This window comes from Aphidius gifuensis, linkage group LG3 (genome assembly GCF_014905175.1).
Source record: "Aphidius gifuensis isolate YNYX2018 linkage group LG3, ASM1490517v1, whole genome shotgun sequence".
Classification (NCBI taxonomy): Eukaryota; Metazoa; Arthropoda; class Insecta; order Hymenoptera; family Braconidae; genus Aphidius; species Aphidius gifuensis.
In genome coordinates, this window is record NC_057790.1 from 25,055,538 (window position 1) to 25,076,817 (window position 21,280).

Below are 21,280 nucleotides of genomic sequence, written 5' to 3' on the forward strand. Positions count from 1 at the left end.
AATTCCATATTAATATAATAATTTTTACAAAAAAAAAACATCATTTAAACAATTATAATGATGATTCAAGAAAAAGAAAAGAAAATTTTAATTTAACTGTAAAAAAAAAAAGTAAATAATATCATGAAAAGAATGTTATTTTTGAAGTGAGACAAATGGTACCATTGTTGCCAAACGAATAATTCTCATCAACACTCTGATAGTTTCAACAACTTCAAGCGAATTTTGTTTAAATAATTGACGTAAAACCACAGCAAGTCGTATACCTTCATTCAATGACTCAGAAATATCTTTAATTTTATTATTTTCACGATAAAAATCATAAGAAATACTTGATAATTGTGAAATTTCTCTTGACAACTTGACAATTTCAACTCGAGATATTTCATGATCAGGAGTTACTTTTGAAATATCAATATTAACAGGAATCGGCCAATTATTTATGCAAGCTTCACATTTACAAATAAAATGATGATCATTCAAATATACTTGTCTTTCTTTTTTTTCTTCTGTAAAATATGCTTCTCCATATGTCTCAAATATTTGTTGACCTTTTTTTATTGGACAAATTGCTGTACTGATCATATAACCACCACAAATATTTCGATTAATCATTGGATTACAACTGTGATTATAAAAACTAGCTCCTGGTGCTATCACTGTCATTGATGGCAAAGCATCCTGTCCATCAGTAAAAAAACCAGCTTCAAATATATTCACAGCCATTATCCAATTATTTCGTTCAATAAGTCCAACAATAAATACAAACAATTCATTTTCTTTTAATAGCTTTAAATTACCACTGCAATTTTCAATGGCTTTGTTTGTTTGCATCAAAAAATATCCAGTGATTATACAACCAACAAGTGACGTTGACTCTTTTTCAAGATTTTTGTAACAATGAGATATTAAGCTGTAAACACTTGCATATTTATCAGGATCCAATTTACCATTTGTAAATCCTTTTGTCAATGGATCTGTAAAAATTTTAAGTAAACATTAATTTAACTATATTGTTTTAATAAATTAAATAATAATAAAATATAATTACCACTTGTTTGATTTATTTTATCAATATTATCCTTCAAAATTTCAACACAATTGTTTGACTCTTTCAAGGCCATTATTGTTAATCTAACACCCATTGATAAACTATTAGGCAAGCCAAATGATTTTATTTTTTTATTTATATTACACTCAATATCATGATAACAATCATTTGAATTTTGTTGACAAGTTTTTGAGCAAAAAATAACATCTGGACAATTGTTACATGGTAAACCTGACCATGTTTGTTTACCACAGTGCCAACAGAGTTCGTATTTCATACTGGCATTGATAATACTGGCATATGGTTTTTGTACACTTAAAACATCACCAGGTTTTATGTCTTTCGTTGCAATCATGTGTCTACCAAATTCATCAGAGTATTTTAATGTTACTGCATCAGACAAACCTGGAATCATGGGATTTTCACCTTTTAATTTTGGTGCTATTCCTTGGTAATCCCACTTGTAATTTGTTTTATCAATTGTCTTGGTAGCTTGGAATTCTTTAAGCATTTTATTCATATTTAATTGATCTTTTTCATTCATTTTTTCAATCCATTGTTGAGTTTGTGATAGAGCTTCATCAATAGCACAATTATCATCAGCATTTAAGATTCGAAGACAAGTTGCTTGGCGAAAATACAATTTAGATTTTAATCTATCTGGATAACCATTATCTAGAGCACGCTGGATGTCATCAAGACAATAAGAAATCAATTTAGCTTTTAAAAGAACAGCTGATCTATTGGCATATGCCATTGCAAGTTCCTCACTGTTGGCTTTTGCCCAGGCAACACTTTTGGTATATGCTTCACAAGCTTTATCAAGATCATTTGATTTAAAATAATCATTACCCTCATTACGATGTGCAATAGATTTTAAAGCATTTTTTGATTCAATTATTGGCGTGGGTATAATCCAACCTGATGATCCATTGTTTAAATCTTCAAGAATTTTCTTGATACGTTTTTCATCTTTTAATTTTGAATTATTTGAAAGATCAAGCATTATTGTCTTGATCATATCAATTGTCCACTTTGCATTATCACCACCACCACCACCACCATCATCATCTAGACAATCAAAAATCAAAATACATATTTTAAAATTATTTTTTTTTTTTTCATAAATAATTATTCAATCTTTTTTTTGTTTTTTTTTTTTTTTTTTTAAATAAACAATTAATCTACTTACATTTTTCTTTTGTTCTTGATTCCATGTTTAATTTTTTAAATTCACTTTTAATTATTTTATAATTAATCCAACAATTAACAGCAAAAAAAATTAAATTTATTCATCAAGTTGCAAGCAGGTTAGTTAAAAGAAAGAAAAGAAAAAAAAAAAAAAAAAGTTGGGTTTCAAGGACAGATTTGTTTACAACGCCATTTAATTTTAACGGTTCAGGTTACATTCATCATAACAATATCAACATAAACAGATGGCTGATCACGTCATAGGTTCAGTTTGGTTTGGACTTGTTTAGTTCAGCTATGTCCATCTATCATTCAACACGTCAATAAATTAATTTTCCAACGTCATTAATCACATGATTAATTAATCAACTAATAATTAGCTAAATAGTGAACAATATCAAATTGACATTTCTTTTTTATCAAACGACAGACTTGTTGGTTCACCCAGCTTATCAATGTAAACAAAAAATTATTTAATAAATATTTTTATAGAATCACTTTAATATTTTTTATAATAAATATCTAATTTCGTTTGTTTTTTTTTACAGATGAAAAGTATTAAAAAACATGTATTTCATCGAAAATGTTCTCAAGTGATGAAATGGATCATTAGTTATGAAACTGCAGAAACATATGAAGAAAAAATAAATGTTTTTTTATCACAATCAATTGAGCTAAATATAATGAAAGATATGATTAAAAATAAAAAAAATATAACATTAAAAAAAAATATAAAACTATCAAGACAATGGAAAAAAGAAGGTAATAAAATATTTAAAACTAAATCTAAAAATTATTTAGATTTTTCAATTGAATCATTTACAAAAAGTATTGCATTTGCACCAATTGGATCAAAAGAATTATCACTTGGTTATGCAAATCGTTCAGTTGTATTATTAAAATCAAATTTATATGAAAATTGTCTTCTTGATATTGAACAAGCATTAAAAACAGGTTATCCTGATAATCTCAAAGCAAAATTATTTATTCGTCAAATGCTTTGTTTTCATATCTTAAAACCACATTCAAAACTTGAATCAAGTATTTCATATGCTAATGTGTTACAATGGCTACCAAAAATGAATAAAAATAATGCTAATTATAAAATTGTTGAAAATATTATGAATAATTATCAACAAATCTCCATGTCACTTGGTAATCCTCGTGAGTTATTTGATTGTAACAAATCATTGTTAAAATATTCAAAGAAAAATCCAAATGTAATTGGTGCATCTGATGCAATTGATGTTAAATATACAAAAAAACTTGGTCATCATGTCGTGGCAACTAGAGACATAAAAACTGGTGAATTTATATTTATTAAAAATTCATTTGCATCAATGGTACTTGAAGAAAAACGTTATTCAATTTGTTGGCATTGTTTTAAAGATACATATTGTGGTGTACCATGTGATTATTGTCCAAATTTAATTTATTGTTCATTAGATTGTAAAGAGACAGCATGGCATGAGTATCATGATATTGAGTGTGAAGTTTTAACTTCACTTTTGGAAAATGATCGTGATATTGCAATACAATTGAGTGTTAAAATATTTATCAAGTTATTTAAAAGTACTGGAAGCTTGATTGAGTTGAAAAAATATATTGATAGAATTGAATCATCATCATCATCAGCATCTGGTATGTATCATCATCATTATCATCAAAGACATTCAACAATACAAAGCTAATTTATATTTAATTGCAATTTTTTAGATAACAACTTGAGTACATCACTTCTTGATACAACTAATTATGAATCATTTCATAATTTAATTAAACATCTACCACCATTGACTGAATGTATTTCATTAAAAAATGTAGGAATTATGACAGCAACAGCAATTCTTCTTATGCAGCCTGATATTCTTGGTACAAATTTAACTTCAAAAGAATGGGCAAACAACAAATGGATACCATACACAGCTGGATTACTTTTAAAATATAAATTCATTTTTGATTATAATTTTTTGGCTGTAAGTTTATTTATTTAAATTTATTTTATTTATTTGAATTTAATTAATTATGTTTTACAGAATGCTGATATTTTTGAAGATGATTATACAAACAAACTCATGGTAGTGGAACCAATGATCAAAGTTTTTAGACATAGTTGTAATCCAAATGCAAACGACTTGATTCATCAATCAACAACAAGTATTTTTGCAACAAAACCGATAAAAAAAGGTGAAGAAGTAAGTATACCTTGATCTATATTTGGTAAATTTAATTTTTTAGATACTAGTGTTTATTGTTTATTAAAAATAATTATTTAAATAAATTATTCAAGGTTTTTACATCATGGGGAGTTGATTTTTTTAAAAGTAACAAACAAGAGAGACAAAATTATTTATTACCAATTTTAAAAAATATTTGTCAGTGTGAAGCATGTAAAAATGATTATCCATCTTTTGATGAACTTCCTGAGTATATAGTAAGTAAAAAAAAATATATTTATTTATCTTTATTGTACTTGTTTATCAATGTAAGTCTGATTTTTTAAATTTTTATTTATTTTCTTTTTACAGAATGTACCAAGGAATGCTAGTAAAAAATTAAAAATGATTAAAAAAAAAATACTTGAGTATGTTGAAACTAGTGGTGAAATTAATAAGGAAAAATTAATAAAAGCTGTCGAGGATGCTTGTGTCACTAGTGATATTTATAATCGTAATATTGATTTTCTATGTCACGAAATAATTGGTTTGCCTTTAGTTGTTCAGAAGTTATATCATCAAATAGCTACTCGAAATTTTTTATAATTTTATATTTTTTTAATAACATTAACAATATATACTCTAAAACTTTTCATTAAAAATAGAAGAGAGATATTTTATCCAGTTAATAATAATATTAAAATAGAAATTTAATTGCTGTGCTTTTAAATTTTACAAAAAATCTTCAAATAGATTTTTACTTTTATTATATCAAACATTTCTTTTTTATATAATAATAATATATATTTAAATGCATGTGTAATAAATTATTACTAATAATTATTGAATAATTATTTCATTTTCAATAATTAACAAATAATTCATCATGACGATGTATCAATAAAAAAGAAGTTTCACTTCAATAAAAATGGATAAAAAAAAATTAAACTATTTATTTTATTTCTAGAGAAAATAAATATATTGTTTTTTTTTTTTAAATACACTTAAAATATAATTATGTTATTAATTATTATTATTAATAGGTATATTATGTTTTTAAAATTAAATATATAATTATTTTTTCATTTATTATTATTTATTATTTACATTAAACTTTGATTTCATTTAGAAACTTTTTTTTTATTATATCAAAAATTTACTTTTTATCTCAACAATTAATTTAATTAACTAAGAATAATTAATAATTAAATTACTAGTATTTTTATTAATCACAACAATAAATATATTGTTTATAAATTTCCCGCTAAAATTTATAAAACACTGCTCACTTCAATGAACGGCTAATTAAGAAACTAAAATGACCGTTACGTAGATGAGAAAAAAAAATAAATAATAATAATACCAATTTGCTCTATATATTGGATGTTGCGTAAGGGTTAAATTAAAAAAATTAATTAAACTCAATTAAATACTAATTTCATTCAATTAAATTTTACAAATAAGAAGGTACGTTAATTTTGTTATCATAATAAATATAAAATTATTGTTAATATCTTTCGAAAATGATTATAATGTGGAAAACAATTTCATTTTTTTTTTTTCTCTAAAAGTAATCAACAACAATGGCAAGAAGTAGAAGAAAAAGTTCTAGAGTTAGCTCTACTTCAAAATCATTGGATCATCTGATGGAAGTTGATGAAACACCATCACCAGCTAGTTCACAAGATGCAGGCAGTAATACAGCTGACACAAGGTATAAAATAAAATCTATAAAATATCAATAATGATACAATAATTAATTGTTATTAATTTACATTTAGTGCTGGTGATCAAGTTGTACCATCAGATATCTCAAATGTATCTGAGACATCACAACAACAACAAGACCAGACCACAACATCAAAAAAGAAAACAACAAATAAAACAAAAACACCAGCATCAAAATCCAAACGTGGTGGACGTCAACGACGTGGAAGAAAATCTGTTGATAGCACAAACACCAGTGTCAACAGTGATAATAATGGTGATAAAAGTTTGTTTGATTTATTATACTCAGATGTTTTGGTGACAGAAATCGTTGACAATTGGATCAAAGACTACAAAAGTAATAGAGAAAAAGGTTTATTACTCCTCGTACAATTTATCATTGATGCAACAAGTTCCAAGGAACAAATGACACTTGAAATGTTACTTACAAAAAGTGTCAATGAATTAATTGATCATTTAGATAAAAATATATCAACAAGTCCAAATTATCCATTGAGTGATCTTAAAGATATAGAATTTCGTAAAAATTTGAGTAGATTTATTAAAAATTTGGTGCATAAATGTCAGAATGACATATTATTTGATGAATATTTATTGGATAATATTATATTATTTTTAGTACATTTATCACGTTCAAAAGTTCAATCATACAGACATACTGCAACATTTTTATGTATGAAATTGGCAACTGGTCTTGTTGATGTTTCTTTAAATTTAACACAAATACTTGTCAAGACAAATAGACAATTTGATAGTGAAAAAAAAAAGCCAAAATGTAATCGTGCAATTGACAAAGTAGACTTACTTGAAAGACAAAGAATAAATATACAAGAAAATCTTGATGATATTAATGATAAAAAAAATTATATTGTTGATGAAGTACTTGGTATTCGTTCACGTGATGTCATTCAAAATATACGTTTAATTTGTGTATCTGCTGTTGGATCATGGATTAAAAAAAAACCAGAAGAATATATAAAAGTTGATTATTTAAAATACCTTGGCTGGTCATTATTTGATGATGAAAAAGATGGTGTAATTAGAAAAAAAACACTTGAAATATTACAAAACATTTATCAAATTAATGAAAATTTAGAAGCAATGTTTTTATTTACAAAAAAATATAAAAATAGAATTATTGCAATGACACTTGATGTTGATACAAGTGTTGCAGTTATTGCAATAAATGTCATAACATTAATTGACAATTGTTATCCAGATTTATTGACTGATGAAGATCGTGAAACAATGTACAAATTAATATTTGTCAAAGACCGATCAATAGCACAAGCTGGTGGTGAATTTTTAAATCAAGCAATAATAACTGATATTAAAAATATACCAGACAATGAAAAACAAAGATATAAAAATAAAAAATTAAATAATATATTATATTTAAAATCACTTGTTATGTTTTTTATTGAATCAGAATTTTTACAACATGGTAATTATCTTGTTGATTCAATGATAAATGCAACATCAACATTAAAAGATTGGCAATGCATGACATATATGCTTCTTGATGAAACAGATGATGAAAAACTTGATGATGTACATGCAACAGCACTTGTTAAAATTTTAACAATGTGTATTAAACAATTGTCAACTGGTGAAATACCAGAAGCACGTGTTACAACAAAAAAACATCTTAATGCCAAAGACAAAGAACAAATTAAAAATGATAAAATATTAATAACAGAACATTTTGCTGTAGCATTACCAAATTTATTAACTAAATATCAAGTTGATGAAAGTAAACTGCCATATCTTTTATTGATTCCTCAATATTTTGATCTTGGTATTTATGTAACGCTAAGACTTGATAAACACTTGTCATCATTGTTACAAATAATTGATACAATTGTCAAAAAAACTTATGATGAATTTACACTTGAAACAGCAGCAAAAACATTAGAAATAATGTGTCATGAAAATTCTCCAATAGCAATCAAGTGTGATCCTGCAAGAATTGATTTAATTGATTCTATCACTTGCTCATATACTGATGCTATTGAAAAATTAATTAACAAAGTTGACAATGAAGATGAGGCAAATGAAGAAGAGCTATATAAAGTTGAAGAATCAATGATGAAAATATCAAAATTTTATGGTTGTCACAACATGAATCGTTATGGACTTTTAGATTCATTTTATAAAAATATAAAAAATTATTTTTATGTGGTACCAGATACTGTTATTAAGTACTCAATTGATGGTTGTTATTTTTCATTATTATGGGATCTTTATTGTATTAAATTTGATACAAGTTTAAATCCAGAAGACAACTCGACATTGATGCAAACACTTCAACTAGAATTAAATGCTTTTATGACAATTTTAAAAGACATATTAAATGATGAAGTAAATTATCATGAATCAATACGAGATGCTGCATTCAGTGCAATGTGTGATTTGATTATTAATTTTGATAGTAACGAGACATCAATTAATGAAAGTTTACAAAATTTACCATACTATGAAGTTGATGAAATAACTGAAGATTTATTATCAAAATTTATTGAAAATTATGTCTTTTGTGATATTGAAATGATAAATAATAAAAAAAGAAATTTTTTATGTAATTATTGTAAACTTATAATACGTCAAAAAATAACATTAAAATCAACAATTATAATGTTTAAAAATTATAAAAAATATTATAATGATTATGGTGATATTTTAAAAGATGTACTTGGTGTATTTCGTGATTTTGATAGAATTGATTTTGCAAAACACATGCAAATAAGTTTAATATCATTGTACAAAGAATTAGAAATTGATGATAATTTTGATAAAAGATATAATGAAATGAAAAAAATTAAAGAACTTGCATCAAGACTTTTGTTGTTAATTGGTTTGGATGTTAAAAAAAATAGAGAACCAATGATGACAGTACATAAAGATGGTATTAATTTTGCTCTTGAAGGAATGAATGATCAACAAGTTGATGGATCAAATGAGCCACCACCAAATATTAGCTACTTGGAGATTCTTGCTGTGTTTACTAATAAACTAATGAAACGAGATAAAGATAACATGTAAGTTTTATCATTTAAAATATTGAATGTTATTATTGTTTATTTTTTTTAATGTTTTTTTTATTTTTTAGACTCAAATTTTTGGAAGAAAAATTGCCAGAAAGTAAATCTTCTGATGATGGCTGGGAATCAGTGATGATGTACAGAAATGGTCTACGTTCAAGAAAGTCTCTTTCACAAAATAATCATCAGCCAAATTCACAAATTGGTAATTTATAATTAATAATGTTTTGGTTTTATAGTTTGGTAATTAATTTTTAATTTTTAATTATTTTAGAAGAACAGGAGCAATGCGAACCAGAGCAAGAACAAGCTATAGAATAACTTGTTTTTTATTGTCTGAAATTTACTCGTATTTCTTTTTTATTTCATTATTTTTTTCATTACAAGAGTGAATTTATTTCATATAATTATTAATTAATATTAATATGTTTAATTATTCAATTATTAAAGTCATTTTCTACTTTAATTTACAATAATTATTGAATAATTATTAAAGCTTTGTTTATTAGTTAATTAAACTATAAAAAAATGTTCTAAATTAATTCAAAACTATTGTATAATTTAAACAAAATAAAATTGTTTATTTAAAATTTAATAAAAGAAAAAAAAATATTTGATTATTTATTTTTTCATTATTGAATTCATTACTTATAAAAGTGTAATTAAATTTTCTTAAATATATGTTTACGTAAATGGCCTATTTATATTCAATATTTTGCTTATACTTAAATCTTTGTATAATTATCAATCCTTTTATTTCAACAAAGAGTTATTCTTTATATTTAACTATTAATTATTGCCAATCATATTATACCTGTATCATCACCATCATTCCGATTCAAAATATTTCTTTCTCGTTGCAAGAAATGCAGGGTTCCTCATATCAAACCCATTTCGTACCTCATTTTTAGGCACATGCCTTTGGATATATTCATCATTCTTATTTGATGATGATGATGATGATGATGATGATGATGATGTTGGTGTACTCTTTGATGACGAGGCTGATGAATTTTTTTTTTGTTGATTTTCCATAATAATTAAGTAGCTAAAAAAAAAAAAATAGTTTAATAGTTCGGTTAGAATTATTTTCAAATAACACGTAGAATTTTGTAATACAAAAAAAAAGCTCATCGGTCAAAATCTTAATTTGCAAATTTATCTAATTAATTTTAAAATATAAAATTACTTGTACATCACGCTGTCCAACGCCAAGCAAAATTTTTCGAAACACCTTTCGCGTCACCTGTCGACGTCCAGGTAAAAAAGAAAATTTCACGTGGATGCATGCTCTCGAACCTAAAAAAAAAACACGTGCAAAAAAAATTTCATATATTTTTTTGTGAATTTTAAAAAACTTGTGAAAGAAAAAAAATATATATCTATTATTTTAAAATTACATAGAATAATTTGCAAATTAAAATTTTGACTGATGAACTTTTCTTGCTGTTGTTTTTCACTGGTGACTTGGAAATTTTACAGAAAAATTTCGACGTATAGTATTTAAAATTAAGTAAAAAAAAAATAAACTAATCAGTTTTTATTTTATAAATTTGTTGAATCGACAATCCATAAATAAATTGAGCAATTAAACACTTGCACATTTTTTTTTTTTATAACAAAATTCCACGAGGTAGTCTACACGTGGCAATTTAAAATAATTCTAACCGAATTTCAAATTGCCACTACCTCGTAAAAGATGCAAGTGTGTAATTGATCAATTTATTTATCGATTGTCGATTCAACAAATTTATAAAATAAAAACTGATTAATTTAATTTTTTTTTTTACTTAATTTTAAATACTATATGTCGAAATAATTTTTCTGTAAAATTTCCAAGTCACCAGTGAAAAGCAACAGCGAGAACAGTTCATCAGTCAAAATCTTAATTTGCAAATTATTTTAATTAATTTTAAAATAATCGGTACATACATTTATGTATTTTTTTTCTTTTACAAATTATTAAAATTCACAAAAATATATATGAAATTTTTTTTGCACGTGTTTTTTTTTAGGTTCGAGAGCATGCATCCACGTGAAATTTTCTCCTGGCGCGAAAAGTGTTTTAAAAAATTTTGCTTGGCGTCAGCCAATGACTGATCTACATAGGGCGAAACTAGACAGTAATTCCTAGAAAAAGCGACCTCTAGAACTTCTAGGAACTCTAGTCTTCGTCTAGGATTGTCGAAGATATATAAAGGACGTCCTAAACGAATTGTATAGTCAGTTCTTCTTCGGTTTCGTCGGGTTAGTATCATCTTAAAATTTTCCGTCTGTTAAATTCGTGGTTAGAAATATTTTAAATTACCTCGTGGTTGCTCGGTGTTAAAAAAAAAAAAGTGCAAGTTTAAAATAGTAAAATAGTTTCTTAGATTTTCATTACTTCGTCTTAGTTTTCGCGAAGTGTATATCGTTTAGTTTGAAATGACCACATGCCGATCGTCTCGTGGTCATAAAAAAAAAAAAAAAAAAGTGAAAGTGTTTGTGCAAGTGCTAGTGATGATTATTAAAAAAGAAATATATAAAAAAAAATTAAGTGATATATTGAAAGTGAAATAAGTGTTCAAGTGTAAAAAGTGCCTGTTGCTGTTTTGGGATTATTATTATTGCCGAGAAGATTTAACCGCAAATTTAAATGGATTATTGGAGACTACCTTGACAATTTCTACATGGCTTCGCTGAGAGGATGGAAAGGAATTTATGTGGATTATTGGAGACTACCTGGACAACTTCTTCATGGATTTGCTAAAAGGATATGATGGGATTTAATTGGATTATTGGAGAATACCTGGACAACTTCTACTTGGATGTTTACTCGCAAAAGGTAGGTTCCTCTAGATCAAGATTGACTAGTTGTAATTTTTAACCTATCCCGGAAAAGTGCTTCAATATCCTTGAAGTTTCAAAAAATTGTTGCTATATTTTTTGAAACTTCTTGTCGTTCCAAATTATTATTTTATGTATAGATTTATTTTGACTAATTTTTACAATAATTTACATTCAATTTTATAATGTCAAATTAAATAGTCGTAGTGTGAAAGTCAAAATGAATCGACCTTGTCTATCTCAAACAGAGTAGACGAGGGTGATTAGGACATTATTATCTATCGTGAAAATTTATAATAGATAAATTTTCACCCTATTTTCCATTCGCGATGTATGTTTATATTTTTGATATTAAATGCACTTTTCCAAAAACAATAATCAATTTAAAGTATGTTTCAGGATTTTTTCTGTTTCAGGTTTTTATATGTTTCAGCTTTTTATATGTTTCAGGATTATCAGGAGTTCCAGTTATTCAAAATTTTAATATTATGTTTTTAATGTTTCAGGATTTTTTTTGTTTCAGGATTTGTATAATTTAAAATTTTTTTTGTTTCAGATTTTTATAATTTTCAAGACATTTAATACTTGCTGAATTTCAAGATTTTTACAATTTTCAAGACATTTAATATTTGCTGAATTTCAAGATTTTATAAAGTGAAAAAGTGAAACATGTGATAATAATATTTAGTGATAGTGACATAGTGATTGAGGCCTAGAAATGTCCTATCACAATAAATGATAGTGGCATAGTGAAATGAGCCTAGAAATGTCCTATCACATTGAATAATAAAAAGTATACCTGCAGCTATGAGCGCGGGTATATAGTGATGATATTTATTTTTTGAATCCGCGTGCGTCCGTACTTGCTGCTTTGAGCGCAATCGAAAAATTTAAAAATCCGATCGAAACAATTCTAGCTGCAGCTAGAAAATGCGCGCGAAAAGTGGAATAGGTCTACTGGAGAAACCACTTGATAAAAAAAACGAGTCAAGTGTCTTACCTCCTGGGTGACTAGGAAAAGACACGTTTTAAATTTACCTGTAATTATTTATTTATTATTTTTCAGCTTCTACAATTGATTCAACACCTAAATTAATATCATATAATATAATTTTCACTTAAAATAATTATCAAATTCAATTAATATTTAATGAAAAATAAAATAAAATAATTTATAACTTTATATAAATACAAAAATTTATTTTTAAAATTTTTAGTAACGAATTCGTTCCATTGAAAAATTGAAAATTTTCAAAACTCCGGCGAAAGCCCGTGTGGTTTATCTCGATTAGTCCAAATTCATTACAGTTTAATTTTTTTTACAATTTTAAATTATATGATTGAATTTGTACAATTAAATGTTCATAGAAAAATTCTATTTGAGTTCTAACTAAATTATCGTAATGATAAATAATTTAAATTCCCGCTTAAATTGACACTAACAGAGTCAATAAAATAATTTAACTATAATAAAATTTAATCTACAAATTTTCTAAAATAATTACAACGAAATTATAAATTTAATTTTAAATAATAAATTGATAATTAGATTTATTTAAATAGCGCTAGTGTCGTGGTGTTGATTTTTGTATTTTTGTGTATTTCCTATCTATTTCTTTGTCTTGTCAGCGAATACTGGCATCTTTTATTTCTCTCTCATTTTATATCTCATATACATAACACATTGAAAATAATAAACACACACACCACAATCCAACCAGATGAAAAATTAAAATGGCGCGTTGTGATACGCGCACAGCTGTTGTTTACCGACAAATGCGTGTCAAAGAAAAATAACTTTGGCCCTGAATAATTTGGCATTGGTGGATTAAAAGGATTAATAATAATGTATCACGCATTTGTGTTTGTTAAGTGAACGAAAAAACACTGTCAAATTATATTACCAACAACGTCAAAATATCATTCACATAACAACAAAAATAAATCAATTTCTCTCTCTCTCTCTCTTACTCTCTTCTCTCTGTGTTATAATAATAATTCATAAATTAAAGAAAAAAAAAAACACAAACCAGTTAATCAAATTAATAAAACTGCCAATTTTTATAATTTTTCAACGAGTGTTGTGATTTATTTGTTAGAAATTAAAAAAAAAAAAATACGTAAAAAGACAAAGTGAAAGATAAAAAAAACAAAAAACAATTGTAACAGAAAGTAAGGCAAATAACAAAAACAAAAAACAAAAAAAAAAGTATGATTAAATTGTTTTGATTGGAGTAGAGATATAAATTTTAGTTGTAGATTTTTGTTGCTTTTTTTTAAATTTATATTTCAATAATGTGTATTTTGTTAATAGGTGATAATGAAATTATACAAAATTAATTTATAAATAAGAGGAATGGTTCATGTCCATGAGATTATTTACTTAACCAAGTAATTCAAGTATCCACGGTCAAAGAGGACAGTGAGGTAAGCATGTTTTGATTCATTTTTTTTTTTTTTTTTTTGATGCAATTGATTCTTGATCAGTAGAAAATTTCAAAATGACAAGTGGGGAAATAGGTTATTGATTATATAAATTTTTAAATCAACTAAATAATTGACATTTATTTCTATCAATTGACAGTGTTGTTATATTTTTTTTTGACAGTAAAAAAGACATGAAAAAAATTTAATTACACAAAGAAAAATAAAACTACTTTACCAAGTAATTTACCAATGTTGTTATGATTTTTTAAAAGAAAAAAAAAAGACTGACGTCATCAACGTGGATACAGGACTCTACAAGTAATAATTTTTTTATTGTTTGTTAATTTACTTGGCAGTCATTAAATGACATTTATTTGAAATACTTGTTAATTAATAATTTGAGGTTAGAACTGATGTTTTTATTTTTAATTGTTTTGTTTATGTTATGTATTATTGGAGCATTGATAATTTTATTTTTAAATGTAAATATTATTTATGTGAATGACCTGATGATAACAAAAGAGACAAAAAACTATTTAAGATAAAAAGTTTATAAATAAATACTGATATTAATTGAATATATTTTAATTTGTTTAATCAGGTGGATAAAGAGTATAATAAAAAATATTATAAATAGAAGAATATAAAAAAAAAAAAGATGAACGCACGAACACAATTATTTGAATTAAGTATGGAGGGTCGTCAAGTTGATGAAGCAGTTGCAAGTATATTTCACAGTGTCTTGTTTCATCGTAGCCTTGGAAAATTTAAATATAAACAAGAAGGTTTATATTCAGTTGGTACAGTTGGTTATCAAGATGTTGATTGTGATTTTATTGATTTTACATATGTATGCTGTTCATCAATACATCTTGATCAAACATTAAAACGTGAAATATCTGGTTTTTCTGAAGCACTAAGATCAACAGATAGTCCAGGTTCTGGACAAATATCACTTGAATTTTTTCAAAAAAAAAAAAATCGTTGGCCATTTCAACCAGAATGTATACCATGGGAAGTATGGACAGTTAGATTAGAATTAATTAAATTAGCAACTGAACATGAACGTCAAATATGTCGTGAAAAAGTTGGTGATTTATTAACTGATAAAATATTATATATTACTGAAGTTATGAATCGTCATGATTATTTACCAACAATGCCTAATCAAGCTGAATTAGATTTAATATTTGACACATCATATCCAGATATACAACCATATCTTTTTAAACTTTCATTTACAACATCTGGACCACCATCAACGACAATGGGAAATACCATGAAAAAACTCATCAAAGAAACATTGTCCATTTAGTTGTACATTATATTTATATTTATTTATAACAATCATTGATCTCAATTATTATTTATTATACACAATGTGTTTTTTTTTTTTTTTTTCGAAAAAATTCATACGATAATCAAAGATAATAATAACAATTACTTATCTTTTTTTTTTTTGTTTTCATTTCATTCAGAGATCAATTAATTAAGTGCATCAACTGATTAGTACAAACCATTGTGAATTTTTCCATTAATTTTCTTTTTTTTTTTTTTGTTTTTATTCGTGAGCTTTGAATAACAAGAAAAAAATTTTTCAATATAAATTTAATTTAAAGAAAAATATGCTAACTCGCTGCCTAGAATTAATATTTTCTTTTTATAAATATTAATTGCTTAATGCATATTTAAATGTGTGATTGATGATTTTGTTTTTTTATTATTATTTTTAATTTCTATTGATCTTATGGAATTGGGATGTGTTAAAGACAGATAAATATTCTTGTTAATTCAAGTGTTGAGTGACACTACTTGGAACTTACTTTGATGTTTGTTGCAAGATGAATTAGGTCAAAATATATATTTGATTATGTTTATCCGAGAGCTAAGTTTGCGGATGTTGTAAATGAAAATAAAAAATGACATTAAAGAGTCAGTTAGTTGATGCAAGAATGGATAAAATGCCTCAAATAAATTTACAATATATTGTATATATTAATAATTTTTTTAAATAACACATAAGTTTGTTTGATTTTTGTTGAAAAATTTAAATAATTGGAAAGTAGGTAAAGCTCATTTGAAAAATTTAAATAATATATTATTTATTATTTACAATTAATATTAATTTTTCAATCAATAATATATAATGTAAACTTTGTAAAAAAAAAATAATAATAATTTTTTTTATTATTTACTAATTTAAAGCTAATTGATAAGTGTATTTTTTTAATATTGAAAAATATTTATATTCAGCTAATCTTGATAATCAATGATGAAAAAAATTTTTGTACTTGAATTAAGAATTTAACAACGATATTAATTAAATAATAATAATAATTTAAAATTAATTTTTGTCTATTTATAATAATAGAATTTACAATTGGCAGTTTAAAAAAAAATTCTGGAATTTTTTTTTGTTGGGCTTTACTGGAATCCATGATAAAAAAAAATCATTATAAATGATTAAAATAATTGGAAAATATTATAATTTAATTAATTCATCATAGATAATAATATAATTTAATATCAGAGTTTCATTTGCTGTAAATACGCTCATTTTATTAACAAAAAAAAATAATATAATTACTCAATTCTAAATCACCTGATTCTCTGATAATAATTAAATATAATTTCACGATAATTATTATTAAATCTTTGACTGTAAAAATAATAAACACTTGGTCATGTGTTTTTTTTTTTTCTGTTTTAGATAAATAAAAATTAAGATTAAATTGAAATAAAAAAAAAAAACGTAGACACCATGTCTATTGAGTGATGAAAATAAAATCAAATTGTTGTAAAATGAAAAGAGAAAAAGTGTTATAAATAAAGGGAGAGTGCTTTCATTTGTCGATTATTTATAATAGCTATGAAAATAAATAGATTAATATAAAAATATTAAATATTAAAACAAAGTGAATAATAAAAAATGTCAAATAAAACAATGTCTAAATTTATCAAAAGTATAAAGGAGCAAATTATAAATAATAAGATTAATTAATAAGATAGATTATTATTATAATTATTGTGTGCAACAAGTATTTTATAATCATAATTTTTTGTTACTTTATATATATATGATATATAAATATTTTTTTTGTTCAAAAAAATTTTTTGTAGAATAAATGTTTTGATGATTATATAAAATGAACACCAATGGCAGATAAATTAACAAGAGATTTTATTTATTTATACCTTATTGAGTTTTAATTTTTATATATAATTTTTATTATTGTTTTTTTTTTTTTTTGGGTGATCCAAGGAAAAGTTATTTATTTTTGAAAAAAAAAATTAAAACAAGTTTGATAATTATTTTTATAGGTATTTTTATTTTTACTGGAAATTTTTAATGATTAAGTTTTATTAACGAGCAAATTGTAAAAGCAAGTAAATTTGTTTTTTAATAATAAAAATATAAGAAAATAATTTTGCGCCTGCGTTTGATTTGATATAGGTATATTTTCAACAGATAATTTTACAGATGGGAATGAAACTAGTGCCAGTCTTCTCATAAATTTCAAACAGATAACAACTAAATAATTTTAAAAAAAAAATTGAATATTATATTTGACAATAAAAGTGTTTTATTATTTTTTAATTTGTGTAAAAATAATTTTTTTTTAAATTATAGCTGTGGATTAAAAAAAGAAAAATTTTAATTAATGTTTATACAATATTGCAGATTAATATAAACAATAATTAATGAAGCAAAAAGAAATTATTTAAAACATATTTTTATACAAAAACTGTTGATTAATGTTTTTTTCTTTTTCAATTTGAAAGAAAAAAAAAAAAAAACTAATGGAACAGGTGGTTGTGATGGACTCAGTTTTTTAAATATATTAATTAGTTTGAAATAATTTTATTCCTTTATGATTAACTAAAAATCAATTGATTTGTCAATTATAAAAAAAAAATCTACTGTCTAATAATCAAAAAAATTTCTATAATATAATTATTTTACAAATCGAAATTTTTACAAATTTACTTTGAAAATAAATACCTACAGTATCAGCTTTCAAGCAAAGAAAAAAAAACCATAAAACAAATTCACCTGACTTTTATCCCAATTAGGAAAAAATAAAAATAATAATTCTCGTGTTTCAAAGAAAAGCACCACTTAAAATAAAAGTATAAAAACCGTAACGACAAAGAAAAAAAAATAGAACAAATTAATTACAAAGTACTTAAAAATAAAAAAGATTAAAATATAAAAACAAATAATAAATTCATCACAATAAAAAACAAAAAGAAAACAATTAAAAAAATTTCTCATTCTTGATAAATGAATGAAAATTAAAAAAATAAAAATGAATAATTCATTATTGTTGATAAATACAACAACAATAAAAACATATGAAGCTGATGTCTCTGATGTAACAACAAATATAATTGTTCAAATAATATTTTACATTTTTTATGGAATAATATTTGTTATTGGTATATTTGGAAATGGTCTTGTTTGTTATGTAGTTATTAAAAATCCACATATGCAAACAGTTACAAATTCATTTATAACAAATTTAGCAATAAGTGATATTTTATTATGCATATTAGCTGTACCATTTACACCATTATATACATTTATTGGTCGTTGGATATTTGGTAAATTAATGTGTAGTTTAGTACCATATATACAAGGTGTTAGTATATACATAAGTACATTTACATTAACAAGTATTGCAATTGATCGTTTTTTTGTAATATGTCATCCATTTAGACCAAGAATTAAAATTAAAAATTGTCTTTTAATCATTGGCTCAATATGGATTGCATCAATAATATTAACATTCCCATATGGTATTTATATGAATATACAAGAATTATATTACTGTGAAGAAAATTGGCCAAGTCAAAAATTACGTAAAATATTTGGCTCATTTACATCAATATTACAATTTGTATTACCATTTTTTTCAATTGCTATTTGTTACATTTGTGTATTTGTTAAATTAAATAATAGATCAAAATATAAGCCTGGTTTTAAATCAAGTAAAAAAGAAGAAATTGATAAAGAAAGAACTAAAAAAACTAATCGTATGCTAATTGCAATGGTTACAATATTTGGATGTTGTTGGTTACCAATAAATACAATAAATATTATTGATGATTTTTTTGCTGATGTTTCATATATTTGGAAACATTATAGATTATGTTTTTTTATATCACATTGTCTTGCAATGAGTAGTACTTGTTACAATCCATTGTTATATGCTTGGCTAAATGATAATTTTCGAATGGAATTTAAAAAGGTAAATTAATTTTTTATTTAATTAAATATTATTGTATTGTAATTTTTATATTGAAAATTATCTTTTTTATTTGACAATTTTATTACAGGTTTTACCGTGTTTTGATAGTGTAACATTTAATTTAACAACAAAAACAACAACAACAACTTGTGAGAGTAAAAAAAATTATAATAAAAATGATAGTAAACATGGGAATATAATATTTTCTCATATTGCTGAAAAATCAATGATTCAAGAAAGTATTCAATTAGATTTGAGAACAACTTCAACAACTCCATTTCAACTTGAATTTAAAAATATAAATCAAGATATTTTAGAGAAAAGAAAAGTTACAAATTGTATTGTTTCGAAAACTTTTAAAAATAGTTTCAAATAGATCTTATGAATTTTTTTAAAATTAAATTTGTTTTTTATATTATTGAATGTATTATATATTTATATAACTTGATGTTTTAATTTTATTTTTAAACGGAAAATAAAAGAAATTAAAAAAAGGTCTTAATAATGTGTAAAATTAATTTATTTTTTTACATAATACCTACATTGACTTGTTGATAAAAATATTAATTAAAATTTAGAATAAAAATATATTATTAATATTAAATTCAACTATTACTTTATTAATAATATTAAAAAATATTTATGATATAAATTTTTATTTAATAAATTCAAATGATGAATCATTTTTTCGTAAAAATTTATTTAGAAAAATATTTTTTTTACTTTTAATATAAAGCTCAAAAGCTATGAAAAATATTTAGGGTTCTATTGAAGCATCATTATACGATGACACGTATATATTGCTTTTGAAAATAAATAATAAAAAAAGTCAGGGGTGGTGTCAAGAGAGTTGAGTAATTTAATATACTAGCCACCAAATTAAATTCGATGCCAAATCACTAGGGATCATCATAAATAAACACTTCAGTTGACTAATAGATATTTCTACAACTTTATATTTTTTTAATACTTATTTCTATTCTATTATTTTCATTGATTTATTATAAATAAAAAATGCGACTTTGTTACAATATAAACTAATAAAGTATACTGATTTAAAAAATATTTTTCAATTAAATATTTACTTTTTATTTTGTCTAGCTGAATTAATTTTACGAACAATGAATTACTGATAAAATATATTTCTACAGACAAATTTATATAAATAGTATATTGTTATTATTGTTAATAATAAACTTTGACAAACTCAAAGGACTTTAGACAACAAACTTAATGAATACTTGATGAATTTTCAACAAAGCCAGCTTGGATATTAGAATTGCGAATTTTAGCATAAAATAAAGGTACAAACAACTTGATAAAAATAAAAAAAAATTAATTAATATTATTTAAATTTTTTTGTCATTTAAACATGACATTTAATTATCATGTTTGATTTTTTTTTTTATTATTTTTAAATCTATAAATTGACACATTTGTTTTTTATTTATGATTGAAAAAAAAAAAAAAAATTAGAAAATTTATTTCATTTTGTTTCTATATTTTCCAAGGAAATGTCAATCATATTGTCTCGATGAAATTTCATGATAAATCTATTCTCAGTTGAAGCAATTCACTCAAACAATTTGTTAAAAGAAAAAAAAACAA

General features: G+C 23.8%; 6 protein-coding genes across 6 annotated transcripts; 5 read left to right on the forward strand and 1 right to left on the reverse strand.

Annotated features, from left to right (window-relative positions):
• Positions 1-135: 135 nt before the first annotated feature.
• On the reverse strand, positions 136-2,282 carry LOC122851099 (SET and MYND domain-containing protein 4-like). The gene is made up of 3 exons (XM_044150147.1): positions 2,244-2,282; positions 1,052-2,122; positions 136-977 (listed from the first exon to the last, which is right to left on the reverse strand). The coding sequence occupies exons 1-3, from the start codon at positions 2,266-2,268 to the stop codon at positions 136-138; spliced, it is 1,938 nt and encodes a 645-aa protein (XP_044006082.1). The 5' UTR covers positions 2,269-2,282.
• Positions 2,283-2,487: 205 nt separating this feature from the next.
• Positions 2,488-5,004, forward strand: LOC122851100 (SET and MYND domain-containing protein 4-like). The gene is made up of 7 exons (XM_044150148.1): positions 2,488-2,506; positions 3,044-3,336; positions 3,451-3,883; positions 3,959-4,218; positions 4,279-4,437; positions 4,533-4,676; positions 4,771-5,004. The coding sequence occupies exons 1-7, from the start codon at positions 2,488-2,490 to the stop codon at positions 5,002-5,004; spliced, it is 1,542 nt and encodes a 513-aa protein (XP_044006083.1).
• Positions 5,005-5,823: 819 nt separating this feature from the next.
• LOC122851101 (cohesin subunit SA-2-like) lies at positions 5,824-8,708 on the forward strand. Its single transcript, XM_044150149.1, has 6 exons — positions 5,824-5,865; positions 5,970-6,112; positions 6,180-7,159; positions 7,346-7,440; positions 7,543-8,655; positions 8,694-8,708. The coding sequence occupies exons 2-6, from the start codon at positions 5,982-5,984 to the stop codon at positions 8,706-8,708; spliced, it is 2,334 nt and encodes a 777-aa protein (XP_044006084.1). The 5' UTR covers positions 5,824-5,865; positions 5,970-5,981.
• A 64-nt stretch (positions 8,709-8,772) lies between these two features.
• LOC122853205 (cohesin subunit SA-1-like) lies at positions 8,773-9,554 on the forward strand. The gene is made up of 3 exons (XM_044153524.1): positions 8,773-9,164; positions 9,236-9,372; positions 9,442-9,554. Exons 1-3 carry the CDS (start codon positions 8,863-8,865, stop codon positions 9,486-9,488), a joined length of 486 nt encoding a protein of 161 aa, XP_044009459.1. The 5' UTR covers positions 8,773-8,862; the 3' UTR covers positions 9,489-9,554.
• Positions 9,555-13,729: 4,175 nt separating this feature from the next.
• LOC122853206 (autophagy-related protein 101) lies at positions 13,730-17,129 on the forward strand. The gene is made up of 3 exons (XM_044153525.1): positions 13,730-14,165; positions 14,308-14,420; positions 15,022-17,129. Exon 3 carries the CDS (start codon positions 15,079-15,081, stop codon positions 15,733-15,735), a length of 657 nt encoding a protein of 218 aa, XP_044009460.1. The 5' UTR covers positions 13,730-14,165; positions 14,308-14,420; positions 15,022-15,078; the 3' UTR covers positions 15,736-17,129.
• On the forward strand, positions 16,340-20,048 carry LOC122851102 (prolactin-releasing peptide receptor-like). The gene is made up of 3 exons (XM_044150150.1): positions 16,340-16,352; positions 18,783-19,672; positions 19,761-20,048. The coding sequence occupies exons 1-3, from the start codon at positions 16,340-16,342 to the stop codon at positions 20,046-20,048; spliced, it is 1,191 nt and encodes a 396-aa protein (XP_044006085.1).
• The last annotated feature ends 1,232 nt before the right edge of the window (positions 20,049-21,280 follow it).